We start from the raw sequence: 18,771 nt of genomic DNA, 5'->3' as shown, positions 1-18,771 counted from the left end.
TTGCAGCAATGACCAAGGCTCAGCCTCAGATTCCAATTCAGAACTAGCTGCAATCTGAGCTTCTCCCCTAGAAGCCTAGAACCAAGGCTACTAGGAAAACATGGCCAGGCAAAACAGCAAAACCAAAGGAGGAATTCGCCGGGAAGTGCCAGGGCTTGTAAAATCTAGGGAAGAACACATTTCCCCATGCCAGTCTTCTTTCTAAAGTCTTTTTTTTTTTTTGAGACAGAGTCTCACTATGTTGCCCTTGATATACTGTCGTGATGTCATAGCTCACAGCAACCTCACTCTTGGGCTTAAACGATTCTCTTGCCTCAGCCTCCCAAGTAGCTGGGACTACAGGGGCCCGCCACAACACCCGGCTATTTTTTTGTTGCAGTTTGGCCAGGGCTGGGTTCAAACCTGCCACCCTCTGTATATGTGGCTGGTGCCCTACCCACCGAGTCACAGGCCCCTCCCAAAACTTATTTTTATACATTAAAATAATTAAGAATTTAGGGCAGTGCCTGTGGCTCAAAGGAGTAGGGCACTGGCCCCATATGCCAGAGGTGGTAGGTTCAAACCCAGCCCTGGCCAAAAACTGCAAAAAAAAAAGAAAAAATAGCTGGGCATTGTGGCGGGAACCTGTAGTCCCAGCTGCTTGGGAGGCTGAGGCAAGAGAATCACGTAAGCCCAAGAGTTAGAGGTTGCTGTGAGCCGTGTGACGCCACGGCACTCTACCTGAGGGCGGTACAGTGAGACTCTGTCTCTACAAAAAAAAAAAAAAAAGAATTTTATAGCTACAAAACTCTAAAGTATTAAAGGTTAGTTCAGTGCCTCTCATCTACTGCCATTGCATCCTACTCTATGATATAATTCCTGCTCACTTGTTAAAATCTCCATCAGATTCTAAAGTCCTTGAGACAGGGATAGTATTTAGTTCAATGTTGCATTCCCAGCATCCAGTTAAGGGCTTAACATATAGCAGTTCCACAGTAAATTTTGTTAATTTTAAAATAAAATTTGTAGGTGGTGCCTGTGGCTCAGTGGGTAGGGCGCTGGCCCCATATGCCGAGGGTGATGGTTTCAAACTCGGCCCCGGCCAAACTGCAACAACAACAACAAAATAGCCAGGCGTTGTGGCGGGGGCCTGTAGTCCCAGCTACTTGGGAGGCTGAGGCAAGAGAATCGCCTAAACTCAGGAGTTGGAGGTTGCTGTGAGCTGTGATGTCACTGCACTCTACCGAGGGTGACAAAATGAGACTCTGTCTCTACAAAAAAAATAAAAATAAAAAAAAATAAAATTTGTAAGCCAAGGCTGGTGGATTGCCTGAGCTCAGGAGTTTGAGACCAGCCTGACCCACAGCAAGACCCTGTCTCTACTAAAAATTGGAAAGCTAGCTGGGCATTGTGGCAAGCGCCTGTAGTCTGAGCTACTCAGGAGGCTGACACAAGAGGATCCCTTGAGCCCAAGAGTTTGAGGTTGCTGTGAGCTATGTTGCCACGGCACTCAACCCTAGAATGAATGAGACTCTGTCTCAAAAATAAATAAATAAATAAAAATAAAACAAAGTAAATTTTGTTGGTCAGGTAAACGAGTGAATGGATGGATGAATGTATAGTAAAGCAGCCTGTTCTTACATTCTTGGGATACAATCCCAATCACCAATATTCGATGTCAGACTTCAGTGGTGTCTAATCCAAAGCACTTTCAGTGTCTCCCCTAAACTGAATGTTCCCCTGCTCCCAGTATCACTGACAGGTAAGGGTGATATAAATGACTTTTGTATCTTCACTCTGTGGGTGAGATGTGCTAATTAGAGAAATCAGGAGAATCTGTGTGACAAAGAGTCAAAAATACTACCTCATTCAACCTCGGTTTTTCATTTTCCATTGTTGAAGAACAGGAATTTTCTGAATTTTTCAAAAAGGTAGGCTGCTTTTGTAGAGTAGAAGCATATCTTGCTCTTTCCTAGAAGGAACGAATCAAAGGAGAATCTTTTTGAATTGATCCATTCATAATTGACCCAATTCACCAACAGCAAAACTCCCAGTTCTGTAAGCACTTCTTTTTTTTCTTTTTTCTGAGACAGAGTCTATGTTGCCCTTGGTAGAGTGCCATGGCGTCACAGCTCACAGCAACCTCAGACTCTTGGGCTTAAGCGATTCTCTTGCCTCAGCCTCCCGAATAGCTGGGACCACAGGTGCCTGCCACAATGCCTGGCTATTTCCTTGTTGCAGTTGTCATTGTTGTTTAGCTGGCCCAGGCCAGGCTCGGACCTGCCATGTTTGGTGCATGTGGCTGTTGCTGTAACCAGTGTACTATGGGCACTGAGCCTCTGTAAGCTTTTGTCCTTAGAAAACAAACGGTATGTATGGTGTGAGTACGACAACTCAGAGAAAGTCTGAGAGGGAGCTATGAAGTTGTTTTTTACCTGGACTAGACCTAGTCCCTCAGCCACCAATCCACTTGGACTAGCTCCAGCCACCACTCTCCCAGTACCACCTCTTTTCTTTCTTTTTCAGAGTCTCTCTTTATTGATCTCAGTAAAGTGCCCTGGTGTCACAGCTCACAGCAACCTCTAACTCTTGGCCTCATGTGATTCTGTTGCCTCAGCCTTTCAAGTAGCTTGGGACTATAGGCGCCTGCCACAATGCCTGGCTGTTTTTAGAGATGGGGTCTTGTTCTAGCTCAGGCTAGTCTCCAACTTGTGAGCTCAGGCAATCCCCCCACCTCAGCCTCCCAAAGTGCTGGGATTATAGGCGTGAGCCACCAAGCCTGGCCTCACCACCTCTTTTCTCTAGAAATCCAGACTTAGGCCAGGCATGGTGGCTCACACCTATAATCCAAGCACTCTGGGAGACCAAGGCAGGAGGATCCCGTGAGCTCAGGAGTTCGAGCCCAACCTGAGCAAGAGCAAGACACCATCTTTACTGAAAATAGAAAAAATTAGCTAGGCATTGTGGCAGAGGCCTCTGGTCTCAGCTACTCCCTGAGGCAGAAGGATTACTTGAGTGCAGGAGTTTGAGGCTGATTGCCATGGCACTCTAGTCTGGGCAACAGAGTGAGACTCTGTCTCAAAAAAAAAAAAAAAAAAAAATAGAAATTCTGACTTGGTCTAAATCCAGACTCTCTACGTCAGAGTTTAGGAGAGGCTCGGTGGGCCAAGACTGAAACCTGCTCAGAGATGTCCAGAAGAACCATGGAAAGGCTCTGATCTCAAAATAGAATATATCCCCATCTCAACCCCAACCCTCTTCTGGTTTGGAGTAACTTTGACCTCTTTTCCTGCTCCCTCTATAGAATACTCTAGATCAGACAGTAGAAATAGGTAGCAAGACTTACTTACTGGGTTATCTTCTGTTAACTTTAACTCCCGCATGAAGTTATTTTTCTGATACTGCTCATTTCGCTGTTTCCTAGATTGAAGCAGCTTCTTCTTTTTTTTCTTCTTAAGCACCTTCTTCTTCTGATTCAACTATTCCAGAAGTAGAGAAACTGGTCACTGAAGATGACAGAGCTATGCCCACCCCCAGGTACACCCACTCTTTTCACACAACACTCTTAAGACTCAAATGCTATAGGGCGGGGGGAACCCCCAGCCTTGGAGCCGTGACCTTCGGAAATCCTTAAGTGCAGCCTTTTGACTGACTCCAAATTTTACAGAACAAGTGCTTTTAATGAAGGGATTTGTTCTATGAAGTTTGGATTCAGTTGAGGGGCTATACTTGGGGATTTAGAGGGCCATATGTAGCCCTGAGGCCACGCATTACCCAAGAATGAATAAGCAATTTAGTTACTTCCTTACTAGAACCTGCTACCTACTTAACACCCCCAAATCCCACCATTACAGATATACTACCAAAGGGGAACGTATACCAAGAACCAAATATCTGTGATTTACAATATGAAACCAGATTACTTATGGCAATAATGTCAGATCCAAATAACACTGATCATTAACTATGTGTTTAAACTGATCATTAGTTTGGTTGTTACCATAAAGTGGCTTTAATAATTAAGCAAGAAAGTTATTTTTTCTTTCTTTTGTTTTTCCTTGCTTTTTTTTTTTCCCCCTCCCTTCCTCCCTTTTTTTTTTTTTAATTGAGACAGGGTCTTGCTCTGTTGCTTGGGCTAGAGTACAGTGGGGTCGTCATAGTTCATGAAAGCCTCTAACCTCCTAGGCTCAAGCAATCCTCTTGCCTCAGCCTCCTGAGTAGTTGGGACTATCAGTGCATGGAACCATGTCCAGCTAATTTTTCTATATTTGAAGAGATGGGGGTCTCTCTCTTGTTCAGGATGGTCTTCAACTCCTGGCCTCAAGCAGTCCTCCTGCCTTGGTCTCCCAAAGTGCTAGGATCATAGGCGTGAGCTGCTGTGCCCAGGCCAAGCAAGAAATATTTATTTATTTTTACTTCTAAGTTTCTGCACAAATCAAATAAGAAATTTATAAAGGACAAAATAAAAGATTCCAGGGCAAGGTGACCAGTTACTACACTCTTTCTACATTTTCTGTAGATCTTAGGACAGTTGGAAAATTTCACCAAATTATCAAGTAGTGTTGTGATTCTTTTTTTGAAACAGAGTCTCACTTTGTCAACCTTGGTAGAGTCCCGTGGCATCATAGCTCATAGCAACCTCAAACTCTTGGGCTCAAGCAATCCTCTTGCCTCAGTTTTTCATTTTTAGTAGAGACAGGGTCTCACTCTTGCTCAGGCTGGTCTCAAACTCCTGAGCTCAAGTGATCCAACCACCTTAACCTCCCAAAGTGCTAGGATTATAGGCATGAGCCGCCACGCCTGGCCTGTTGTGATTTTTTTTTTTAAGGCTGCTACTTCCTGGGTGTAACAGTTAATATAATCTCACCTCATCTGCTATATTCAGTAGGTGAACAGGAAGACCATCTGAAAGAGAGCTGTCAGAACCACTGGTGCTGTTTCCAAAATAAAAGAAAAAAGGGAAATAACTGTCATTAATATGTCTAGGAAGTATAATATTTACCAGACCAGCCACATAGGATTAGGATAGTTAGTCTATTATTTGCCTGATCATCTTTGTGTCAGTTATTAAGAATTCTTCAGACACATTCGCTTATTTATTCTGAATACCTCCTGCATGCCAGGCAGTGCATTAGGCACAGAGAATACAGATGAACAAGGCAGAACCAAGGAATTCATAATCCTGCAGCAAAGCAAATACTGGACAGATGGGTGACATTGCCCTTGGCAAAGGTTGGGAAGGGCCACAGGTTTCTCAAGAATCTTAGAGAACAGCAGAGGACTATGATTTATTTGAAAGCAGGTAATTTTTCTCATTCATTCCTGTCTGGCTGGTTCAGTTCAGAGAGCCAGGATCCTACCAGGTGCTCTGTAAAAATGTATCGAATATATAAACAAGGGGAAGGAATAGGAGTAAAAACCTACCTAACAGGTATAATGAACAATATTCAGGGCCCAGCACGCTGGCTCATGCCTGTAATCCTAGTACTTTTAGCTAGGCGTTGTGGCAGGTGCCTGTAGTCCCAGCTACTCAGGAGGATGAGGCAAGAGAATCGCCTAAACCCAAGAGTTGGAGGTGCTATGAGCTGTGATACCACAGCACTCTACCGAGGGCAATAAAGTGAGACTCTGTCTTTACAAAAAAAAAATCCTGGCACTCTTGAGAGGCCGAGGCGGGAGGATCCCTGAGCTCAGGAGTTTGAGACCAACTTGAGCAAGAGCAAGACCCCATCTCTACTAAAAATAGAAACACTAGCTGGGAGTGGTGGGGCGAACCTGTAGTCCTAGCTACTCAGAAGTCTGAAGCAAGAGGATCACTTGAGCCCAAGAGTTTGAAGTTGCTGTGACCTATGATGACATCATGGCGCTCTATCCAGGGTGACAGAGTGAAACTCTGTCTCAAAAAAAAAAAACAAAAAACAGAATATTCAGGTAATGGACATACTTATCGCCCTGACTAAAGCATTATGAAGCCATCTATGTAAAAAAAATTTGTATCTCCTTAATATTTTGAAATAAAAAAATTTTAAAAGGAGCTAAAACACGGAAGTAAACAAATATATAGACACAAATAAATTTATATGTATATAAACAAATAAATTTAATAAAAATCTGCAGGTCAGAGACTGAGAGTATTACTTTTATCACCCCAATTCTCTCTTCAAAAGTTTTATAGGTGGGGGTGGCGCCTGTGGCTCAGTGAGTAAGGCACCGGCCCCATATACTGGAGGTGGTGGGTTCAAACCCAGCCCTGGCAAAAAAAAAAAAAAAAAAAAAAGTTTTATAGGTGGGGCGGTGCCTGAGGCTCAAAGGAGTAGAGCACCAGCCCCATATGCTGGAGGTGGTGGGTTCAAACCCAGCCCCAGCCAAAACTGGAAAAAAAAAAAAAAAGTTTTATAGGTGGCACCCATAGCTCAGTGGGTAGGTTGCTGGCCACATACACCCAGGCTGGCAGGTTCAAACCCTGCCCAGGCCAGCTAAACAATAATGACAACTGCAACAAAAAAATAACCAGACATTGTGGCGGGCACCTGTAGTCCCAGCTACTTGGGAGTCTGAGGCAAGAGAATAGCTTAAGTCCAAGAGTTTGAGGTTGCTGTGAGCCATACGGCACTCTACCCAGGGCAACAGCTTGAGACTCTGTCTCAAAAAAGAAAAAAAAAAGAAACGAAAGTTTTGTAGATACATCTACAGAACAGTCTAATGTTTTCCCTCATTTTCCCTCCCTCTTTCTCTAAGGGCTAGGATTAATACAGATGCAGATAATCAATCTTTTCTTTCTTCATCATGTTCTTTGCTTAAGTATAACATTATGTTTTTTATTTCCTGGGGTTTGGTTAGCTAGAACTGAGAGCTATTCTCCATGACATAGAATCCACATATAAAAAGTTTCTTGGGGGCAGTGCCTGTGGCTCAAAGGAGTAGGGCACCAGTCCCATATACCAGAGGTGGCAGGTTCAAACACAACCCTGGCCAAAAACTGCAAAAAATAAAACTAAAAAAAAAAAAAAAAGTTTCTTGGCCAGGTGTGGTGACTCACCCCTGTAATCCCAGCACTCTAGGAGGCCGAGGTGGGTGGATTGCTTGAGCTCAGGAGTTCAAGACCAGCCTGAGCAAAAGTGAGACCCCATTGCTACTAAAATTTGAAAAACTAGTTGAGCATTGTGGCAGGCACCTGTAGTCCAAACCTCTCAGGAGGCTGAGGCAAGATCACATGAGCCTAGGGGTTTGAGGCACTCTAGCCTAGGGCAACTCTGTATCAAAAAAAAAAAAAAAAATGCTAGGCTCAGTATCTCACATCTATAATCCTAGCACTCCAGGAGGCCAAGGCTGGTGGATTGCTTGAGCTCAGGAGTTTGAGAACAGCCTGGGCAAGGGTGAAACCCCTTTACTACTAAAAATAGAAAAATTAGCTGGGCATTGTGCTGGATGCCTGTAGTCCCAGCTACTCAGGATGCTGAGGTAGGAGGATCATTTAAGCGCAAGAGTTTGAGGTTGCTGTGAGCTATGAAGTCACAGCACTCAACCCAGGGCCACAGAGTGAGACTCTGCCTCCAAAAAAAAAAAAAAAATGTTTCTTAGGCAACAAACTCAAATAACCTGGGAAAAGTCAGCATTTCTGTTTACGTTCTCCTTGCTCCCCTCAGTGCGCACTGAGGAGTCCCACAGCAAGATAGCAGGAAGAACACCCTATCCTCTCAGATCTAAGTCCCAATTCCTTGTTTTCACCAAGGTTTTCAAGGCAAGAGTAGCCTTTGAGGCCACTAGATAATAGTTTCTGCAGTCCCTTTGGGAGAAAACAGAAAGCTTTAACAAATAGGATTAAAGCAGTAGATGCAGTGTGTTCCCCAAAGTGTTAAAAACCACATGTGTGAACACCTAGAGGAAACTGAAACTGGGCTTGTACACTCACAGCCTACTTTTCTGGGCAATTGTGAGAATGCATAGGTAGAGCCCTTTGGAAGTTTATGATAGCCAGCTTTGTAATGCAGAGCCTGGCAAACTGGCTCCAATAATTCTTCATCAAGCCTGGTACTGTGGCTCACGCCTGTAATCCTACCACTCTGGGAGGCCAAGGTGGGTGGATTATCTGAGCTCAGGAATTTGAGACCAGCCTGAGCCAGTGAGACCTTGTCTCTAAAAATAGCTGGGCATTGTGGCAGGTGCCTGTATTCCCAGCTACTCGGGAGGCTGAGGCAAAAGAATCGCTTAAGGGGCGGTGCCTGTGGCTCAGTCGGCAAGGCGCCGGCCCCATATACCAAGGGTGGCGGGTTCAAACCCGGCCCTGGCCAAACTGCAACCAAAAAAATAGCCGGGCGTTGTGGCGGGTGCCTGTAGTCCCAGCTACTTGGGAGGCTGAGGCAAGAGAATCGCCTTAAGCCTAGGAGTTGGAGGTTGCTGTGAGCTGTGTGAGGCCACAGCACTCTACCAAGGGCCATAAAGTGAGACTCTGTCTCTACAAAAAAAAAAAAAAAAAAAAATCGCTTAAGCCCAAGAATTTGAGATTGCTGTGACCTATGATGCCATGGCACTCTACTGAGGGTGACAAAGTGAGACTCTGTCTCCAAACAAAACAAAAAAACTTCATTAAATGCATCAGCGTGTCCCTGCTGAGTCAGCTAAAATACAGAATCTGGCTGTTTCTGAGTTGATTAACTTTGGGCCCTATCAGTTGATATTCAGAGTGCATTTTGTTTTGGAAGCTGAAAAGTGGAAAGGAATGGTTGTGCAGTGGTCTTGGAAGTTTAGGCAAAGGATTCTGAGAAAGGGGAAGGGGTGACATGATGAATGGGGCACCCTACCTGGCCTGATGATTTCACTTAAGGTTCATCAGGAGACTCACCTAGAACACTTTTAAAGCAGATGTCAATGCCACACGGAATAGGAGAGCAACCCCCTTTCTACTATCTACCACAGACTACAGTGCAGCCTCTGGCAGAAGACCTCTGTGCCCAGCCAGAAACCTGGGGGCATCTGCATTAGCCTTGAGGCATACTGGCCAGTAAGCTGGAGTGGGAGGTGCTCTTGAACACTCGAGAGATGCCCACCCATCTGGGAGCTTCCCAAAATAGTCATAGAGACTATGAGGGTGGAGTTGAGATCCTGTATACTAAATTCAACAAATATTTATTGAGCTCTCCCTCTGTGCTAGGTACAGAACAGGTACTGCTCTAGTTGCATGAGATACAGAGGTGAACAAAGTCAAGATCTCTGACCTTGTAGAACCTATCTCCTAGTGGGAGGAGACAGACAATAAACAGTAGACATGATAAAGACTTAAATGATACAGAATTAAAGAGGATATAAATGCTACAGAAAAAAGTAGAGCACCTAAAGAGGATAAGGAGTGGCAGGAATGGGAATAGGAAGGCAATTTGCAGTATTAGAGTAATGAGTATGGGCCATATTGAAAAGGTGACATTGGGCATCGCCTGTGGCTCAGTGAGTAGGGTGCAGGCCCCATATACTGAGGGTGGTGGGTTCAAACCCGGCCCCGGCCAAACTGCAACAAAAAAATAGCCGGGCATTGTGGTGGGTGCCTATAGTCCCAGCTACTCGGGAGGCTAAGGCAAGAGAATTGCCTAAGCCCAAGAGCTGAAGGTTGCTGTGAGCTGTGATGTCATATCACTCTACCGAGGGTGACAAAGTGAGACTCTGTCTCTAAAAAAAAAAAAGAAAGAAAAAGGTGACACTTAAGCCAAGACTTGAAAGAGGGTGAAGGAATTAGCCATATGGATATCTGGGGAAAGAGCATTCCAGGCATAAAAAATTTCAAGTTCAAAGGCCCTAAGGCAGAAGAGGGCCTGGCAAGTCTGACCAAGAGTGAGGCCAGTGTGGCAGTAGCAGAATCTGAAAAGGAAAGGGTAGAGGCCATTAAGATATCAGGTAGCTAGATCCTATAGCTTTGCAGGTCATTATAGGGTGTTGGGCTTTTTATATGAGTGAATTGGAATGGACATTGAAATGATTTTATTTTTTAGAGACAAGGTTTCACTCTGTCACCCACGCTGGAGTGCAGTGGCCTGGTCACACTATAGCTTCAAACTCCTGGGATCCTACCCACTCTTAAGGTTTAAATAATATCTATCTACTTATGCCTGTAATCCTAGCACTCTGGGAGGCTGAGGCAGGTGGATTGCTTGAGCTCACGAGTTTGAGACCAGCCTGAGCAAAAGTGAGACCCCCCATATCTACTAAAAACAGAAAAACTGAGCAGAGGATTGCTTGAGCCCAAGTTGGAAGTTGCTGTGAGCTAGACACCACAGCACTCTACCCAGGCAACAGCTTGAGACTCTGTCTCAAAAAAAAAAAAAAAAAGAATATATATATATATATATATATAATATCTATCCGATGATGACTCTCTTTACTGGACTTCTCCATTGAATAACAGACCCATATATCCAACTGCTTATTCAGTATCTCCATTAAATGTCTAATGGACTTCTCAAACTTAACAAGTCCAACACTAGACTCCTAATCTTCACCATCTCTCTAACCTTTTCCACTCCCTTGATTTTCCCCATCTCAGTTAAAGGCAATTCCAGCCAATCGTGGAGTCATTCTTTCTCTTTTGTGTGTGAGTGTGTCCCATATCCAATCCATAAGCAAACTCTAATGTTTTTATTTCAAAATATATCTACAACCCAACCAATTCACATCTCCCCCCATAACTATTACTATTGCTTTGGTCTAAGCCACCATCACCTTTTACCTATACTAATGCAAAAGCCTCCTATTGAGTCTCCCTGCTTAGACCTTTCTTCTTCACAATCTATTTTTCGCACAATATCCAGAATGTTCCTTTTGAAACTAAAACCTAAGTCAGATCATGATACTCCTCTACAGCATGCACTCAATACATAATTGCTAAAGAAATGAAGTATATTTAAGGGTGCTGTGAACTAAAGAGTATGATGAACTTACTTATTCACATTTGTAGTCCAAAATCAAGACTAAGAAAATAACAGATCAAACAAAGCAACAAATTTATTTAAAAAAATAAACTCTGGTGTTTCTTTGTTACCTGGATTCAATGTCAGACAAAGAGATGTCACTCCAACTTCCTTCTAAATCCAAATCTTGTCCAAGTGCATTGAATTTCTTGTGGATTTCCTGTTGTAAGAGTGCCTTAAGCTCTGCTAGACACTGAGTAAACTGTGAAAGTGAAAAAAAAAAAAAGATTTTGGTAAGTCATTTATTCATCAAATACTTTCTAAAAATATGCTGAAAGGCTTATTATTATCGTTTTGTTTTTTTTTTGAGACACAGTCTTACTATGTTGCCCTTGGTAAAGTGCCGTGGCGTCACAGCTCACAGCAACCTCAAACTCCCGGGCTTAAAAGACTCTCTTGCCTCAGACTCCCAGTAGTTGGGACTCCAGGGGCCCGCCACAAGGCCCGGCTATTTTTTGTTGTAGTTGTCATTGTTGTTTAGCTGACCCAGGCTAGGTTCAAACCACTGTGTTACGGGCGCTGAGCCTATTATTATTATTATTTTAGGGATAGTGTCCTGCTTTGTCACTCAGGCTAAAGTACAGTGGTACAATCCTAGCTCATGGCAACCTGAGTGTCCTTGACTCAAGAAATACTCCTCCCTCAGGTCAGGTGCGGTGGAGTTATAGTTCACAGCAACCTCAAAGTCTTGGGCTTAAGTGATCCTCTTGTCTCAGTTTTTCATTTTGAGTACAGACAGGGTCTTACTTTTGCTCAGGTTGGTCTCAAACTCCTGAACTCAATGGATCTCTTGCCTCAGCTTCCCAGAGTACTAGGATTACAGGCATGAGCTGCCAAGCTTGGCCTATCACCACATTTCTTTCTTTTTCTTTTTGAGACAGAGCCTCAAGCTGTTGCCCTGGATAGGGTGCCATGGCATCACAGCTCACAGCAACCTCCAACTCCTGGGCTCAAGGGATTCTCCTGCCTCGACCTCCCAAGTAGCTGGGACTACAGGCGCCCGCCACAACGCCTGGCTATTTTTTGGTTGCAGCCATCATGGTTGTTTGGCAGGTCTGGGCTGGATTCGAACCTGCCAGCTAAGGTGTATATAGCTAGTGCCTTAGCTGCTTCAGCCACAGGCACTGAGCCCACATTTCTTGAAACATTATTTTTTCCAGGGCTGGGTTGAACCCACCACCTCCAGCATATGGGGCCGGCGCCCTACCTCTTTGAGCCACAGGTGTCGCCCTTGAAACATTATTTTTTACCTTGGTTTGGTCGGGATCACAGAAATCAAGAAGAGTGTCACAGACAAGATAACCTAGGGACTTCAAATCTTCAGTGGTAAAGTGGGTGTCTCTTTTACTACCTGGAAAAAATTTCATAAGCATTTTAAATTAAATTTTAATGATTGAATGCAAATCTAAGTTATAAATACCTTTTTAAAAATACCCAATTCTGTGATATGCTTCTAGACAGGGTAGCTCATCTAATTTTAGTTTGATTCAGAAGAACCTTTGACCACGAAAAAGCTTCTAATCAGGAGGTTTTACTTTGTGGTAGGCACTATGGCAGGTGCTTTATGCACTATTTCATTAAGAAGTACCTATAATGCAGTACTATAATCATTGCTTTTTTTTGAGACAGAGTCTTACTATGTTGCCATTGGTAGAGTGCTATTGCATCACAGCTCACAGCAACCTCCAACTCTTGGGCGTAAGCAGTTCCCTTGCCTCAGCCTCCCAAGTAGCTGGGACTATAGGTGCCCACAACAATGCCTGGCTATTTTCTTTTTGTTGTTGTTGGTCATTGTTGTTTAGCAGGCCTGGGCTGGGTTTGAATGAGCCCCGGTGCATGTGGCTGGTGTCCTAACTACTGAGCTATGGGTTCAGAGTTTTTTTGTGTTTTTTTTTGAGACAGAGTCTCACTTTGTTGACCTGCCCTTAGTAGAATGCTGTGGTGTCATAGCTCACAGCAACTTCAAACTCTTGGGCTCAATGATTCTCTTGTCTCAGCCTCTCCAGTAGCTGGGACTACAGGTGCCTGCCACAATGCCGGGCTATTTTTTAGAGACAGGGTCTCATTCTCTAATTCCAGGTCTTGAGCAATCACTATACTATACTGCCCCGTTAGGTATTATATTTCACATTCACTTTTTGAGTACTCAGTTTTAGCATAAGGCTAGAGAAGATAATTCTCTGTGTTGGTTATCTCCCCAGCATTCAAAGGCATTTCATCTCCCCTGGTGCTTTGCTTGGCTTTCACTTGCCATGTTGGCCTATGACATTCAAAGGGGAGCATACCCAGGGTGGACCCGCCAAAAGTAGACTCCACAGTGTAGCTGTTTAGGATTCCCATCCGCCACATCACAACTCTTCCTGTTCCTTCTTTGCACTTTTGGACCTTAAAATTACAACTATGAAAGGAGAACTAAAGAGAAATCCAAATTCTCCATTAATCATAAATCGGTCAATGTAAAATGTCTCAGATTTGTTAATATGATACAAGAATAGTTCCCTTGGGGTTTATGTATTATTTCCTAAAGCATGTTCCATAAAATACTAATTCTGAGGGATGTTAATAGGTATTACAGGGAAATAAGGAGTTCAGTGGTCATAACATGAAGGAGTTCATGTTAATCAGGGCGATAAAGAGTTAACAAAATAAAACAGGCTTTCTGGGGCGGCGCCTGTGGCTCAGTGAGTAGGGTGCTGGCCCCATATACCAAGGGTGGTGGGTTCAAACCCGGCCCCGGCCAAACTGCAACCAAAAAATAGCCGGGCGTTGTGGCGGGCGCCTGTAGTCCCAGCTACTCGGGAGGCTGAGGCAGGAGAATCGCTTAAGCCCAGGAGTTGGAGGTTGCTGTGAGCTGTGTGAGGCCACGGCACTCTACCGAGGGCCATAAAGTGAGACTCTGTCTCTACAAAAAAAATTTAAAAAAAATAATAAAACAGGTTTTCTCTGCAAGACTTCTCAGAGCATTTAATATGCTATTGCGGCTGGTGATCTTCCAAAGGAAAGAGAGTCAATTTACATATTATTTTCCAAACTTAATTTACTCATGAACCTTCCTTCCTCTTCCCTCCTCATTACTTCCCCCTAGAATTTTGTAGGGCTAGGTTCTTAGAACATCTGGTTGGCATTCAAGGTAGGAGCCAGTTTTTCTAAGACTTATTTTATGCCACTCCCCATAAACCCTTGGATCTAGTGGGTTTATTTGCTCTATATAATATGTGTATTCCTTATCCCTACAATCTCTGCCAGGAACTCTCATCACTTCAAGCTCAGTCTCCTCCACTGTCTATAAAAGACCCTAACCCTTTTCCTCACTTGGTTGGAGCCTATAACATACACTTTGCATCTAATCTTACCTATCCTATCCTGCTGAAATGTTTTAGAGTTGGTATCTCTAATGATTTTTAAAATATGCTCTGTGGAATTTAGGGGTTCTAGTGAGGAGCCTCAGGGCATTATCTGCTTCCAAGACTAAGGGAAATGGCTTGGCGCCTGTAGCTCAAGCAGCGAAGGTACCAGCCACATACACCAGAGCTGGCGGGTTTGAGTCCAGCCTGGCCCTGCCAAATAGCAATGACAACTACAACCAAAAAATGGCTGGGTCTTGTGGCGGGTGCCTGTAGTCCCATCTACTTGGGAGACTGAGGTAAGAGAATCGCTTAACCTCAGTAGTTGGAGGTTGCTGTGAGCTGTGATGCCATGGCACTCTTCCCAGTGCAACAGCTTGAGGCTCTGTCTCAAAAAAAAAAAAAAAAAAAAGACTAAGGGAAATGGGGCAACTTTCCAAGCTCTCTCTCCACTTCAATTAATTTGTTTTAGATGTGGGTTCTACATATGATCATTTGAAAATAAAAGAAGGGAGGTAGGAAGGAAAACTTCCTCTCTCTATATTTTTGAAACAAGAGCAATACAAAATATCTGTATCACATTCTTTTTAAAAAAATTTTTATTCTTTTTAATTTTTAGAGACAGAGTCTCACTCAGTCACCTTGGGGTAGAGTGCTGTGGTGTCATAGCTCACAGCAACCTCAAACTCTCTAGCTCAAGAAATCCTCTTGCCTCAGTCTCCTGAGTAGCTGGGACTACAGGTGTCTGCCACAACACCCAGCTATTTTTGTTAGAGATGGGGTCTCTCCCTCTTGCTCGGGCTTGTCTTGAACTCCTAAGCTCAAGCAATCTGCCCACCTTGGCCTCCCAGAGTGCTAGGAGCCACTGCCCCTGGCTGTCTCACGCATTTTTTTTGAGACAGAGTCTCGCTATGTAACCCTTGGTAGAGTGCTATGGCGTCACAGCTCGCAGCAACCTCTAACTCCTGGGCTTAAGCAATTCTCTTGCCTCAGCCTCCCAAGTAGCTGGGACTACAGGTGCCCACCACATTGCCTGGCTATTTTTGCTGTTGTTGTTATAGTTGTCATTGTTGTTTGGCAGTCACCGGGCTGGGTTTGAACCTGCCTGTTCCAGTGTATGTGGCTGGCGCCCTAGCCCCTGAGCTACAGGGGCCGAGCCTGTCTCACACATTATTAAGCGAGAAATTTTGCACTATCATTTAAATGCTTTTCTAAATCCAACCTACTTTCTTCTTTCTGGGGATGGGGAGAATATATGTATCTATATATATTTTAAAGATTTTTCTCTGTCACTCAAGGCTGGAGTACAGTGGTATGACCATAAATCACTTGAAGCCTTAATCTCCTGGGCTTCAAGTGATTCTCTTGCCTTACCCTCCCAAGTAGCTGGGATTACAGGCATATGCCACTATGCCTACTGATTTTTGTAGAGATGAGGGTCTCAGTATGTTGCTCAGGCTGGTCTAGAACTCCTGACCTCAAATAACCCTCCCATCTTAACATCCCAAAGTGCTAAGATTACAGATATGATCCCCCCATGCCCAGCCTGAAGCTACATCTTGTAGATCTATTTATTTAATTTAATTAATTAATTTATTTATTATTTTTTTTTTGTAGAGACAGAGTCTTTCTTTATCGTCCTCAGTAGGGGGCGATACACAGTTCACAGCAACCTCCAATTCCTGGGCTTAGGCGATTCTCTTGCCTCAGCCTCCTGAGTAGCCTAGACTACAGGCACCAGCCAAAACGCCCGGCTATTTTTTTGTTGCCGTTTGGCTGGGGCCAGGTTTGAACACGCCACTCTCGGTATATGGGGGTGGGGGGCGCCCTACCCACTCAGCTACAGGTGCTGCTCCATTTAATTTATTTATTTTTGAGACAGAGTCTCAAGCTGTCACCCTGGGTTGAGTGCCGTGGCGACATAGCTCACAGCAACCTCAAACTCTTGGGCTCAAGCGATTCTCTTGCCTCAGCCTTCCAAGTAACTGGGACTACAGGCATCCACCACAACGGCCAGCTATTTTTCTTTTTTCTTTTGAGACAAGTAGTCGCCCTGGGTAGAGTGCCGTGGCATTACAGCTCATAGCAACCTCCAACTCCTGGGCTCAAGCGATTCTCCTGCCTACACCTCCCAAGTAGCTGGGACTACAGGCACCCACCACAACGCCCGGCTATTTTTTGGTTGCAGCCGTCATTGTTGTTTGGTGGGCCGGGCTGGATTCGAACCCGCCAGCTCAGGTGTATGTGGCTGGCGCCTTAGCCACTTGAGCCATGGGTGATGAGCCCCGGCTATTTTTTTTGTTGCAGTTGTTACTGTTTTTTCCGTTGGCCTGGGCCAGGTTTGAATCTGCCAGTATTAGTGTATGTGGCCAGTGCCCTACCCACTGAGCTACGGGCATCACCCTGTAGATTTATTCATAATGCAAAAAATCAACTTCTAAATCAGTGCAGATTATCTGTATATGGCCAACTGTCACAAAGTTCTTAGCAAACTATTAAAAACTTTTATGTTGGCTCGGTGACTGTAGCACAGTGGTTACAGCGCCAGCCACATACACTGAGGCTGGTGGGTTCAAACCTAGCCCAGGCCTGTTGAACAACCATGATAACTACAACAAAAAATAGCCAAGTGTTGTGGCGGGTGCCTGCAGTCCCAGCTACTTGGGAGGCTGAGGCAAGAGAGTTGCTTAAGCCAAAAGTTAGACGTTGCTGTGAGCTGTGAGGCCCGGGACTCTACCGAGGGTGACAAAGTGAGACGATGTCTCAAATAAAAAAAAACAACAAAAAGAAACCCCAAAACAAAGAGATGCAATCTTGGCTCAGTGCCTATAGCTCAGTGGCTAGTCAGCCGACCACATGCACCAAGGCTAGTGGGTTTGAACCCGGTCTGGGCCTGCCAAACAACAATGACAACTACAACAACAAAAAATAGCCAGGGGTTGTGGTGGGCACCTGTAGTCCCAGGTACTTGGGAGGCTGAGGCGAGAGAGTTGCTTAAGTCCAAGAGTTGAAGGTTGCTGTGAGCTGTGAGGCCCAGCACTCTACTGAGGATGACAAAGTGAGACTGTGTCTCAAAAAAAAAAAAAAAAATCCAAAAACATAAAGAGATGTGATCTTGGCTTGGTGCCTATAGCTAAGTGGCTAGGGAGCCGACCACATGTACCAAGGCTAGTGGGTTCAAACCCAGCCTGGGCCTGCCAAACAACAGGATACAACAAAAAAATAGCCAGGGATTATTGTGGGCACTACAGGAAGTACTACTTGGAAGGCTGAGGCAAGAGAATCGCTTAAGCCTAAGAGTTGAAGGTTGCTGAGTTGTGACAGCACTCTACCGAGGGTGACATAGTGAGACTGCTCAAAAAAAAAACAACAAAAAAACAAAGAGAGAGAGAGAGAGAAAGATACAGTGTTCCTATGTTTATGTTGTCCAGGCTGGAGTGCAATGGCTATTGACAAATGTACAGGAGTTTTGACTTACTCCATTTCCAACCTGGGCCAGTTCACCCCTTCTTAGGCAAACTAGCAGTCCTCCACTGTTAGGAGGTCATCATAATGATGCCCAACTCGTGAATGCCAGACTGCAGAGCACACTACAGCACAGAACTCCTGGGCTCAAGTGATCCTCATGTCTCAGCCTCCCCCAGCCAGTTGTGATCTTGTATTATATCATTCCATCATTCATTCATTCCTCCTTCTCTCCCTCCCTTCCTTCCCTCATTTCCTTCCATCTTTCTTTCTTTTTTTGAAAGATATTGCAAATGGTGTTGTTTTTCTCTGGGTCTTTGTTTTGTATTTAAAATATTTTTTTTTTTTTTTTTTTTTTGTAGAGACAGAGTCTCACTTTATGGCCCTCGGTAGAGTGCCGTGGCCTCACACAGCTCACAGCAACCTCCAACTCCTGGGCTCAAGCGATTCTCTTGCCTCAGCCTCCCGAGTAGCTGGGACCACAGGCGCCCGCCACAACGCCCGGCTATTTTTTGGTTGCAGTTTGGCCGGGGCTGGGTTTGAACCCGCCACCCTCGGTATATGGGGCCGGCGCCCTACCGACTGAGCCACAGGCGCCGCCCGTATTTAAAATATTTTTTTAGACAGTACCTTGCTCTGTTGCCCAGGCTATAATGCAGTGGCCTCATCGTATCTCACTGCAACCTTAAACTCCTGGGCTCAACTGATCCTCCTGCCTCAGCTTCCCAAGTAGCTGGGACTATAGGCATGCACTACCATACCCAGCTAAGTTTTTGGCTGGGGCAGGGTTTGAACCTGCCACCTCCGGTATATGGGGCTGGCACCCTACTCCTTGAGCCACAGGTACCACCCTCCCAGCTAAGTTTTCTTTTTTTTTTTTACATGAATCCTAGTGTGTTTGATTCATATACAAAGTTACAAAATATGGGCAGTGCTTGTGGCTCAGTGACTAGGGCGCCAGCCCCATATACCAAGGGTTCAAACCTGGCCAAACTGCAACAGAAAAATAGCCAGGGTTGTGGCAGGCG

The 18,771-nt window shown here is 44.7% G+C and overlaps 1 protein-coding gene across 5 annotated transcripts in view; it reads right to left on the bottom strand.

Annotated features, from left to right (window-relative positions):
* The window catches only part of AGBL2 (AGBL carboxypeptidase 2), a 59,947-nt gene that overhangs the window by 7,741 nt on the left and 33,435 nt on the right, over positions 1-18,771 (bottom strand). For all 5 annotated transcript variants that reach the window (XM_053561758.1, XM_053561760.1, XM_053561761.1 and 2 more), the window contains 6 exons: positions 13,220-13,346; positions 12,185-12,285; positions 11,006-11,136; positions 4,847-4,913; positions 3,330-3,458; positions 1,844-1,951 (listed from right to left, as the gene is read on the bottom strand). In XM_053561758.1, coding sequence (XP_053417733.1) covers positions 1,844-1,951; positions 3,330-3,458; positions 4,847-4,913; positions 11,006-11,136; positions 12,185-12,285; positions 13,220-13,346 — 663 coding nt within the window. The remainder of the gene's footprint in view (positions 1-1,843; positions 1,952-3,329; positions 3,459-4,846; positions 4,914-11,005; positions 11,137-12,184; positions 12,286-13,219; positions 13,347-18,771) is intronic.

The sequence above is a fragment of the Nycticebus coucang genome, chromosome 14, assembly GCF_027406575.1.
Source record: "Nycticebus coucang isolate mNycCou1 chromosome 14, mNycCou1.pri, whole genome shotgun sequence".
In the NCBI taxonomy this organism is placed as follows: Eukaryota; Metazoa; Chordata; class Mammalia; order Primates; family Lorisidae; genus Nycticebus; species Nycticebus coucang.
Note: the sequence above shows the minus strand (reverse complement) of the source record. Positions and strands in the feature narration are given on the sequence as shown.